The sequence below is a fragment of the Asterias rubens genome, chromosome 4, assembly GCF_902459465.1.
Source record: "Asterias rubens chromosome 4, eAstRub1.3, whole genome shotgun sequence".
Taxonomy (NCBI): domain Eukaryota; kingdom Metazoa; phylum Echinodermata; class Asteroidea; order Forcipulatida; family Asteriidae; genus Asterias; species Asterias rubens.
In genome coordinates this window covers 11554449-11566684 of record NC_047065.1, presented here as the reverse complement: position 1 = coordinate 11566684, position 12236 = coordinate 11554449, and the positions used below count along the sequence as shown (strand labels likewise).

At 40.7% G+C, this 12236-nt stretch overlaps 1 protein-coding gene across 1 annotated transcript; it reads left to right on the top strand.

The window, feature by feature from the left end:
- The first annotated feature begins 1401 nt into the window (after window positions 1-1401).
- Window positions 1402-6362, top strand: LOC117289390 (6-phosphogluconolactonase-like). Its single transcript, XM_033770492.1, has 4 exons — window positions 1402-1789; window positions 2579-2788; window positions 4561-4701; window positions 5832-6362. The coding sequence occupies exons 1-4, from the start codon at window positions 1529-1531 to the stop codon at window positions 5949-5951; spliced, it is 732 nt and encodes a 243-aa protein (XP_033626383.1). The 5' UTR covers window positions 1402-1528; the 3' UTR covers window positions 5952-6362.
- The last annotated feature ends 5874 nt before the right edge of the window (window positions 6363-12236 follow it).

The following is a 12236-nucleotide window of genomic DNA, read 5'->3' as shown; positions in this document are numbered from 1 at the left end:
CGTCGACTTACACGGTCAGCCATTTATATGGGAGTCAAATTTAGAGCGGTGTATTCTCGGAAGAGTTACGACAATTTGCGATTATATAGGGTGCATGACGTCAATACGAGAGCGGTGAGTGGTTGTTAGTTTAGCTCAATCTTGTCATGGGCTCACCCGAGTGAGCCATCACCCGGTGTCTTTCAATCGCTGCTTGTCTCAGTTCTTCCACTCCACTTTGTGACGTTGTCTATCCAGCGCAGCTTAGGGCGGCCTCTGCCTCGAATTGTGCCTGTAGGCAGACCATCTACAGCTGCGCTGGGTAGGCCTCCCTGTCTCATCACATGAGCGCACCATTTCGCCTTCCGCTCTAAGACCACCGTCCACCAATTAGTTCAGCCAGCCTTTCATTTGTGATGAAGTCTGACCACTTAATGCCCAGCAGGGCTCGCCAAAGCATCGAAGCGCTTTAGGTCAGCTGCTTTGAAGGTGAGTGTGGTGGAGTTCTACAGCAATTTGGCAATCACCAAAGACTGTACTAGCTGTAACTTTTTGTCAATTGAAACACGCGAAGATGCCAAGTATTTGCACTTCCGTAGTGCAGCCAAGTTCCGATCCCTATTTTTATCTGGACTTCTTTGCTGTCATTGAGATTGTGGGTTATTGTTGTGTCAAGATAGCGAAAATAAGCGAGAGAATAAAAGGAAGAAAAAAACGCCCGTGACGCACAAGTTGTGTCCTTTTAGATGTTGATTTTGAGACCTCAAAAACGGAGGTCTCGAAATCAAACTCAAATGTTTAGTGAGAAGTTTACTTCTTTCTCTAAATCAACGTTTCTCAAAATGTTGTATTATTATCAAAAGCTCCCCATCGATCGTTAACAAGCAACAAAGATCATTTTTAAAATTAACGCTTTTTTGTTTTCGAGCTCCTAGTAAAATTTTCCAGTCATGGTTCTTACGGTACAGTTGCTTCCTTGCATTGTTAGCTTTCCCTATGTTTTCTTTCAGTGTGTGCCCCCCCCCCCCCCGAGTCTCAAATTGTCCACATTATTGAGTATTAAAGTGGACTTTTCATCCGAAAGTAGCCCCCGTGTCCGCTACTTTGCCATAGACCTTATCGCAAATACCAATACGCAAGCGCAGACTGTTGAATGAGGTGCATTGTGGGATATATATGGATCAAATTTGGATACCAGCAAGACCACAATGCACCTAATTCCAAGCTTTACGCGCGCGCCCCGGTATTTGCGAAAAAGGTCTATGCCGTGCAGGCAGAATGATGAATAATGGGAGCGTGAGTTAAAAAGCGCCCTCTTACGTTGATAAAAGAATTCTGAGTGGTAAATAGACTCCTTTTCCACTCAACCAAACGGAAATAAAGCTGCGGGTACCTGTCTTTCTTTCAATAGATCTGCTTCCGTCAGAGTTAAATTGTGTGTCGTCGGCTCTCTAGTTTTTGCAGTAATTTTGCACAATTATCGGTGTTTTTTTAAGCAGAATTAAGCACCAAACGGTAAGAAAAAAAGAAACGAACTTTCTCTACCATTATGGCGTCAAGGAAAGTTCATGTACTGCAAACCGAAGACGTTCCCTCCGCAGTGTGCGATTTCGTTGCCGAGCAGAGCAAGTCAGCCGTGAGGGAGAGGGGGGCATTTTATCTGGGTGTTTCCGGTGGTAGCGTGGCCAAGTTTATGATCGAAGGCCTGCCGAAGATACAAAACGTGGAGTGGGGTAAATGGCATGTGTTCTTCTGCGATGAGAGACTTGTGTCGTTTGATGACGGTGACAGCACGTACAGGATTTACAAGGTATGGAATGGTCGTTATTTCCTTCCTCCAGCCAGCTCCATGTTTTACGAAACATTTCCTGCTGACTGTTTGTTGTTGTTGTTTATTTCCTGATTTCTGAACTAAACTCTAAATTGATGTGCTTCGTAGAGCAAATTATGTAAATCATTCATCATGTTATTGTAAAACTAGAAACCATTTTTCTGTTTTGAGTAATTACCAAACGTGTACCTTCCCTTTAAAATAAAAGAGTCGGTTTGGTCCTGACGTTTCGAGTAGTTTTCTCTGTCTTCTACAGAAGAAGTTTGATACAAATCACAAGGTAGGGGACCCAAAAGTTTACTTATATTTATCTCCACACCATGCAAAGCTTCAAACACAATTTTTCTCTACTGAAGTTTTAATGGACATTCCTTATATGAATCTACTCAAGAATGTTGTTTCCACTCTGATCAATTTGTTTTTTTTATTTTAAGTTGTGCTTTGTGTATGCAGATTATATATTTATTCTTAATTATTATTTTTTTTCCAAAGAGAGTGTCTGTATGGTGTTTTTGCCACCCTATGTGACTGGATTAGCAGGCTTTTGATCTACATGTACAGTGGTTAATTATACTTTTATTGATCCTGGCCATAATAATAAGGTTGTTTTTTAGTGTTCTTGTTTACCTTTGGACTGCCTTGCTTTCTATTTACTTAGTGTAATATTCATTTTACATACTGTCTGCTTGTAAACGTTTAATGACCAATTCAAGAATAAGAATGTTTAAAATCTCACTTGCCGTTGTTGTTTTGCAAATTGTTTAACAGGAACTAATTGGGAAAGTCAAACTACCGGAGAGTCAACTCTATGCGATTAACCCTTCCCTCTCAGTGAATGACGCAGCCAAGGACTATGCTACCAAACTTAACGCCGTTCCAAAGGGTCCAGATGGCATGCCAGTATTTGATCTCCTCGTACTTGGTATGGGACCAGATGGCCACACATGTTCGCTCTTCCCTGGACATAAATTATTAGAGGTAATGGGATTGTTCAGTCTGTTCTCTTCTAGATCTAGACTTAGACTTAGACTTAAAGGCAGACTTAAAGACAGACTTAAAGACAGACTTAAAGACAGTGGACACTATTGGTAACTGTGAGAGACCAGTCTTCTCACTTGGTGTATCTCAACATATGCATAAGATAACAAACCTGTGAAAATTTGAGCTTGATTGGTCGTTGGAGTTGCTAGATAAATATGAAAGCAAAACACACCCTTGTCACACAAAGTTGTGTGCTTTCAGATGCTTGATTTCGAGACCTCAAATTTTAAACTTGAGGACTTGAGGTCTCGAAATCAAATTCGTGGGAAATTACTTCTTTCTCGAACACCTCTGCCTTTAAAGGCAGTGGACACTATTGGTAATTACTCAAAATAATTAATAGCACAAAACCTTACTTGGTGGCGAGTAATGGGGGAAGTTTGATGGTATAAAACATTGTGAGAAATGGCTTCCTCTGAAGTGCCATAGTTTTCGAGAAAGAAGTAATATTCCACATATTTTATTTCGAGAGCTCAGATTTAGAATTTGAGGTCCCGAAATCAAGCATCTGAAAGCGCACAACTCATTATTATCTCCCAACTTTGATGACCGATTGCACTCAAATTTTCCAAGGTTTGTTTTTTTATGCATATGTTGAGATACACCAATTGAGAAGACTGGTCTTTGACTAGTTGCGATAACGTAACCCTCCTGCTGACAACGTAGCCGGAGGGTTACGAAGCAGACGCTATGTGAGCAGGGCGAAATGGTTAAAAACGTAGGTTGAAAATTCGAACCTGAGGGGGGCGGAGCTTCGGCCGTGTGTGCACGTCACCGGGGTCAAAGACTCAGCGCTGCGTGTCGTGCATTGTGTATCCCGGTAACTGTAGCCGTAGTCTTGATCCAAAACCATTGCTGTGCGCGGTCACACACAACCAACATTCCGATCTATGCACGGCAAAAACTGTACACGCTTGTTATAATCGAACGTTAGCAGGCGCTCTGTTTCTCTGATTTTCGCATCTCAGCGCGTGTACAAAACTACTGCTGCACAGTTGCAGGGATACAGAATACATCACACGCAGCGCTGAGTCCGTGACGTGCACAAACAGCCGAAGCTCCGCCCCCCTCAGGTCGAATTTTCAACCTGGGTCTTTCGCTCGGGAATCTGGTAAGTTTTTGTGCCTTTTCTTCAAATTATTTCCTCAATGGTGTTTTGAGTGATATTGTAGGATTCATTAGACATTGAGGATCAAGTTCGTGTTTCTAGAATTTGTGTCATGATTTTCAAAACAGGTAAAAATGGAGCACATCTGCCGACTAGCTGTCGAAATTGTACGTTTTTAACCATTTCGTCCTGCTCACATTGCGTCTGCTTCGTAACCCTCCGGCTACGCCGTCGGCAGGAAGGTTACGTTATCGCAACTAGTCTTTGACATACCAATAGTGTCCACTGTCTTTAAGCAATGTTCCCCTTGGAGTTTTTTTTAGGTACATTTGTACCGCAACTTTTCTGCAGAATGAATCCAATGGGGACACATCATAAACTGACCTCCTTGTCAACTTACTGCGACACTGATGTAAAAACTAACAGGCCGATAGAGGTCGAGAAAGACTTTAACAGGGCCGCTAAAAAGTCCAACTGGAACAGCTCTGCATTGTAAAATGCCATGCAAACGTAGGGGAATGTAGACTTCAACTCCAGGTGTAAACGCACCGTAGGATTACACCAAAGCCAGCCACGTTTCTTATTTTGTCACTTTCAACAGGAAGAGTCCTTAGTAATAGCTCCGATTGATGATTCACCGAAGCCCCCTCCATGCAGAGTGACCATCACGTATCCTGTGATCAAAGCTGCACGCTGTGCGATGTTCGCTTCCACTGGGGCTGGCAAAGCTGAAGTTGTTCAGGTAAACCAATCCAACACTTTATTTCAAAACTGTCACCGAAAAAAACCCCACAAAACCGTTCACAAAGTACGTGTTTTTTGTGCGTGGTATCGCAGGCACTAAGTACACACACTGTGCAAAGGAGCTGCCGTACTGGAATAACATTTTGTATACTGAACCCTGGGAATGCAGGTCACTGTGTGACCTTTGACATGAGCTGTATGCAAATTATACAGTTACTGAACATTATTTTATGAGCTGAGTGTAGCCAAGTGGGCAAAGCAATATCGTGTACAAATCATTTCTTTTCTTGTTGATTTAATGGACCAGTTATCCCATTTGTTATTTTGATGTCCCAAGATCGTGTTGCCTCTTTTTGCCCATATTGCTTGAAAACACTGTCGAGGTGTATATGTGGTTTATTTTGTGTAAAGAGTTGATTTTGAATGCTGTTAATTGCTATAAAACTGTTGTCATGTTGTTTATATATTTGCCACCAGATAGTGAACATTAATCACATTTTATGTAAACAACTAAATTACTGAACACTATTTTATCCTATGCTTATCTTACAGTGGTTGATTTTGAAATTGAATTTTTTTTGTGACTGCTTATTTTTGTCTTACAATATGTTTTGTTTTGTGTATGTAAATATTGCTTAACAATTTTCTGCCTAATGGAAATGAGCAGGGAACCAGTCACAAGCTGTACATGTGACAAGGTAGTTTGGTGGGTAACCTTCAGCATAATTTTGTTGTGCTCAGCTAGTTTTTCTCTATGAAAATGGGACCTGGCTATCAGCTGTACCCTTGTGGACAGTATACAAAATAACATACCTCTTGGTCTTCTCTAGTCTTGGTGCAAGACGTTTCTCGTTTCCCTTTCACGCACACCACGGCCAATTCACTGACAGCGCCCGCACCGACTCACCGACTCACCTGATCGGGGCAGTGAGTGGACTAAGTCAGGTGAGTCGGTGTGCGGGCGATGGTGGTGAATTGGCCGTGGTGTGCGTGAAAGGAAAAAGAGAAACGTCTTGCACCAAGACTAGGTCTTCTCGAGCATGGGTAGGCCTACATCTGTAAAAAAAAAAAATTGTGTATGATCTGGACTAATTGACGATAAAGATTTTGACTCTTGTTTTCACGCAGCGTGTTCTTGAAGGGAACGAGCTCCCACTTCTACCAGCAGCGAGAGTGCAGTTAACTAAAGGTACAGTCCACTGGTTCCTGGATAAAGCAGCTGCTGGGAACCTCCAAGCAAAGTACTGAGGAAGCTCCACGTGAGTGAGAATTTCTAGTAACCCTGAATAGTAGTGGCTTCTTACATGTATATGTAGAGTGCATATCCATCACACAGTGTCGCTCTTGGCACCTTAGTGTTTTCCTGCCAGGGAGTGTCTACGCTTTGAATTATGAGACCTACAGCTTTTATCATAGCTCCATGTAATGGTTTACAAGGTTCTGTGGACGAAGCATCATAGTAAAGTGTCTTGCTTAAGGACGCAAGTGTCGTGACTGTGACTCGCGCCCACACTCTGCTGATCAGAAATACAAGTGAGAATCTGTAAACCGTGTCACATTGTTAACAGAGTGACCTTGTGCATTCCAGTGTCTTAAGCCCGGTTCATACATGTAGTGCCTGCGAATGTTGATGTCACAAATTCGCAACGAATAATTCGCAGCAGTTCAACTTTGCTCAACTCACTTGCGAATATCGCTGCGAAAGGAGGGTTGTGACGCCAAATTTACGTCGAATTCGCTTCGCATTCGCATTCGCAGGAAGTAAGAACCGGGTTTTACCCGGCAGGCAAGATACTACACTGAAATTCAAGTGTTACAATAATTAACAGATGATCAATTTGTCAGACAAGAGCCATTGCTTCATATCAAAAGTGAGTAAGAATATTCAGCACTGAAATTAGATTTTATGGTTTTAGACTTAGTCCATTAAAGATGTGACATAGTGTAAATTGTGCCTGCAAGAAGTCCAGGCTCTGTGGGTTCTTTGTGATCATGCAAGGTCAAAGGTAAAAAAAAGCCATTTGTGCGATTCAAATTATTTTCTGGTGCATTGACGTGCTTGATTATAAGTTACCATGTTGAATTCCTCAGATTATCGAGACAGTTGCTGTGTCACATGATTAGGTGCAAGCTTTTGCTTAGTTGCGTAAGAGACGGTGAACACCCCAATTAGTAATGGATTTGTATTGCACAATGTGACCAGGGTTTGCTTATCTGGAGGTTGCTATACAAAAACTTTCCCCAAAGCATTTGACATAGCAACTGACTCTTTAGCATGAGGAATTCAAATGTGACTGGTACCAGACATTATTCAAATCTTACTAGCAAATGGCTTATTTGCAATCTGTTTAAAGGGAAGGTACACGTTTGGTAATTACTTAAAAAAAATATTAACTTAAAAACTGATTTGGTCACAAGCATTGGAGAGCTGTTGATGGTATAAAACATTGTGCGAAACGGCTCCCTCTGAAGTAGCATAGATTTTGAGAAAGAGGTAATTTCTCACTAAAATAATAAAAGACTTCTAGCTAGAAGTCTTTTATTCCTACCTGAAACCACACAAATTTGGCCAACAAGGGTGTTTTTTCTTTCATAATTTTCTTGCAACTTCGATGACCAATTGAGCTCAAATTTTAACAGGCTTGCTATTTTATGCTTATGATGGAATACACCAAGTGAGAACACTGGTCTTTGACAATTACAAAACGTGTACAGTACCTTTAACAATCTCTTCCATTGCTAGTATTAAAGGGAATGTACACGTGTGGTAATTGTCAAAGAACAGTCTTCTCGTTAGGTGTATCTCAACATAAGCATAAAATAACAAGCCTGTGAAAATTTAAGCTAATTTGATCTTCAAAGTTGCGAGAAAATGATGAGAGAAAAAACACCCTTGTTGGACGAATTTGAGTGAGAAATTACCTCTTTCTCAAAAACTACGTTACTTCAGAGGGAGTTGTTTCCCACAATATGGCAGCAGCTCTCCAATGCTCGTTGACATCACCAAGTCAGTTTTTAATGTAATATTTGTTGTGAGTAATTACCAAACGTGCAACTTCCCTTTAAAGATGGTTTATTTGTTAAAATGGTTTTCATTAAACGGAAGAGAGATAAACGATGACACTTTGACATAATATTATAGTCCAATAAGAAGTCTTTATGGATAATTTAATCTTAAAAGTTTGTTTTATTTTGGCGCATTGTTTATTACATTTGTTAAATCAACGATAAAGTATCACTTTAGCACAACTTTGAAAGGTAATATCGTTTTCGATAACTAAGTCATCCTACTAATAAGGAATGAAATGTGCAAATTAACAACAACAACTAACATAAAAAGTGACTGTATTGGTGTAACCTATAGCAGAGTCAATTGCCAACATCGAGATCACTATTATATCATTATTTGCATTATGCCGCCTTCGTTTTCTGTTGCTAAGTTTTAACTACTATTTTTTGTTTTGAAGTAGAATTTTGTTTAATCAAATATATATAGACCTCATGCATTGAAGTCATCCAGCGGCGGGCCATCTTAGTGGAAAACGGTGACGAAACAATCGAAACGCACAGATTTGTACGCGCGGCGCACAGGATTGGCCAATGAACAACCTCCTTTTGACCTCTAGGTGAGGGCGCCCTACTGAAATGATGTGCATAAGGTCTATTATCAATTGGCAAAACTTTGAAAGTCTAAATGCAACAAGTGATTGTGCTCTGGTCATTAATAAGGACTCTGCATTAGGTTGACACATCAAACATTCAACTACTTTTGTTGTGTTCTGCTTTAGGTTGACACATCAAACATTCAACTACTTTTGTTGTGTTCGTTGTCGTTGTTTTCTATTTATACATTTCATTAATTCCTTCTTGGTAGTGGTAAATCAGCGAAACGAAATAACTTTTAAAAGTTGTGCACAAAATTTACATTTTTTTATTTCTATTTTTTGTATTAATTGTGCTGAGGGCAAAAGCAAAATTAGTATTCGTTATCCCCGATGCGAATTAAACATCCCATGAGTTTAATTGTCATAGTTTAGAAGGTGTCAGGTCAACTCCTTCCTTGTTTTGGTGTTCTTACATCTTGCTAGGTGATACAGGCCCGAGAAGGTTGTGTGTTGGAATGTTTAATTTCAGTTGATGCCCATTTCGATGTTGAATAATGGGCGATACTAGAGTTCTATTTTTGTACATCTTAAAATTATGAATTAATAAATATAATTATTACTGTATAAATGCAACATTTTTGTGTTTGCAGTTCCTTCGTTAGGAGTATAATTAACTGTTGCTACCGCGAAATAGATTTCCGTAATTCTTGAGAATTCTCAGGTCTGAAAAGAATTGTCCTGCTTTTAAAGGAACACGTTGTCTTGGATCGGTCGAGTTGGACTTTGAAAAGCGTTTGAAACCTTTTGTTATGAAATGCATATGAATCGAGAGATATTTTAAAGGTAGAATATAATGATCCACACAAGTATCACTCGAAATTGTGTGGTTTTTCTTTTACCTCGTCGACTAACACGGTCGGCCGTTTATGGGAGTGAAATATGAATGGCCGACGTGTTAATTTGCAAAGTAAAAGGAAAACCACACATTTTCCAGGCAAATTTGTGGGGATCATTGTATTCTACTTTTAACACAACTTTCTAACCATATGCATTTTATAACAAACGATTTGTAGAGGCTTTTTATAGACAAACTCGGCCGATCAAAGGCAACGTGTTCCTTTAAACTACTACGGGGCGGAAGGTATTAAATCTTCTGGGACTTCTTCACCCCGAACTACATGCTCATGAATGGCTCCCCAACTACACGTTCAATTATTGTTTATAGAAGGTGATCCGGGAGCATTTAGTTTTGTCTGTTTGGCGCGCCATAGGCCTTCTTTCTAATTTGCATTTTATGATTTCCTTGCGTCAGAGATGCACCCATACCATTGTGTTTGATAGTCTAACTCATTCAAGCGTACCCCTATATAAATGAAGCGCTTTCTCAGCTTCCCCATTCAGGTGATTTCACAAACACACCGAGTATCATCTATCTTTGCCAATAATACTTTAAACCTGACATGTCTACTTCAAGCGACCACGTACAAACCGCCGAAATTTTTGACAAGTTTAAAGACTTTCGACGCTAAGTTTAGCGCTATCAACAAAACACCTAATGACTCTACGGCGCTGAAAGAACTCAAACTCAAACTTGAAGCCAAAGATCTGTCAAGACCAGGCAATATCGCCCAGTACGAATTCTGCGGACAACTCGAGATTGTGCTTTGCAAAATCCAATCTGCCTTGACCGTCGATATCAACATCGAAGCAGCCCTACAAGCCGTACAAGAAGGGACGACCCTGATTGCCGAAAGAAAGCAGAAAGTTCGAATAGCCGATTCCAGCAAGGCCGGCTGGGGTACCGTGTCACATCTAGACAAAACCAACGTCGACAAATTGACTGCTGAACAGCAGAACAGGTTCTCGTCGCAGAGGAAGCTGCTTTGAAAGATATAGAGTCGCGCAAGCGGCGACGGAATGAGGCTCCGCAACACCAGCAGAGTGGTTCCAGGCCCACATTTGGTCATCCTGATCGCCATCTTTTTCGAGGTATTGTAAAGCGATTTGTTAAACCCCTACCTATTATACTTTGTCAATTTTCAAAAGCCGTTTGTGATCCCACCATTATCCCATGCTGTAAATAAATAATTTGAATCAAATCCTATTGCCTCCATTTCTTTTATTATGGCGTGTCCATTAACACTGAACTGTTTTTCATGCGTATGAGCGTAGCGAAGTAGCATGAAAATTTAGTTTTGTCTGTTTGGCGCGCCATAGGCCTTCTCTCTAATTTGCATTTTATGCTTTCCTTGCGTTAGAGATGCACCCATACCATTGTGTTTGATAGTCTAACTCATTCAAGCGTACCCCTATATAAATGAAGCGCTTTCTCAGCTTCCCCATTCAGGTGATTTCACAAACACACCGAGCATCATCTATCTTTGCCAATAATACTTTAAACCTGACTTAGTGCCCTCCCACCCTCCCGGGCAAAGGGTTTAATTTGATAAAATATTTTATTTTGTATTTCCAGTCGCCGTTTTTCTTTCTCTCTTTTTTCAAAATTGTGTTTTTTCAGGCATGCCGTCTTTTGAGTCGTGCTTCTCCTGTGGAATGTCTGGCCATTGGTCCAGAAATTGCCCCTACTCCTTTGGTTCCAACACCTACTCACGTTACCGAAATCAGGCAAGACCCACATCAGCCGTCCCTTTCACCGGGCAGAGACCTCCATTCCCATCATGGCACGCCCCATCCTACCAGTTCCAGAGAGCATTGTCCCAAGCAGGCAACCAGCGATATGCCCCGACAGGGTCTTTTGATACCGCCAGTACCAGCACCGCCTCAACATTGCCAAAGGCACAGTAAAGACAATATTCGCAATAAGTTCGATGACGTTCTGAAGGTACATTGTTTTCCTGAAAAGGCATCCTTACAGTCTGATAATTTACCAGTTAAAGGGAGACTAAAACAACATGTTCAATTCTGGCGTGATATAGGTTCCCCTGACATGATTTTATCAATAATCGAGCAAGGTTATGTAATCCCTTTTGAAGAGGAACCCCCTCCTATGTTTTTCAGGAATAATAAGTCGGCCTTACGCGAGGCCAAATTTGTAACAGATTCCATTTTAGATTTACTGGCTTCTTCCCGTATTTCAGAAAAATCTCATCCTTATCGTGAACAGTCCTTTATCTGTGTAGTGTTTTTAATTTAGTCCGAAGACAAATAAATCAGGCTTGACACCTTGTTTGGGTTGCGAAGGCTCAACTCACACCCTCCTCAGCATATCATGATATATTTACATCTCCATTCAATTCCAAAGAAAAACCAACCGATCTGTCTTCTATAGAACAATTATTTGGTCATCTGGTCATCTTATTTCTCTGTTAAAAACAACTTTTAAGAGCTTCTCTCCGACCACACTCCTGGCAACTTGGCGACCAAAACAGAAAAGGGACCAAAAGTAAACCCTGTTCCTTAACCCGGCTAATGTTCATACGCCCCAGCCTAATTAAGTTACTCAACTTACTCATAAAGACCTGGAAGTTGGTTATCACATTCTAAATATTTAGATAATTATTTGCAAATAATTTACATACTACCGGTATCGATGAGAATGAGACTAAATTCCTCTGACAATAAAATAATCCCCAAAGTCTGGCCTTTTCACAACCTTACAACATGTATCCTCACGCTCACCGTTAAAGTGAAAGAGCGCCCTCAGTTGGTTACATCATTCAACAAAAGTGTGATGTATACCAAAATTCGTTTCACCACATCTGTCTCATGCTCAGCTTCCAAGAAAAATAGACTTATTCTTGATCTCAGCGTTCTCAACAAATTCATACCAAAAACGCGCTTTAACTTGGACGACTGGAAATCGGGTATTCAATTTCTGTCACAAAATGCTCTCACGGTTACATTCGATTTAAAATCGGGCTACCATCATTTTGACATTGCCCCTGCCTCCCAATGTTATCTGGGATTT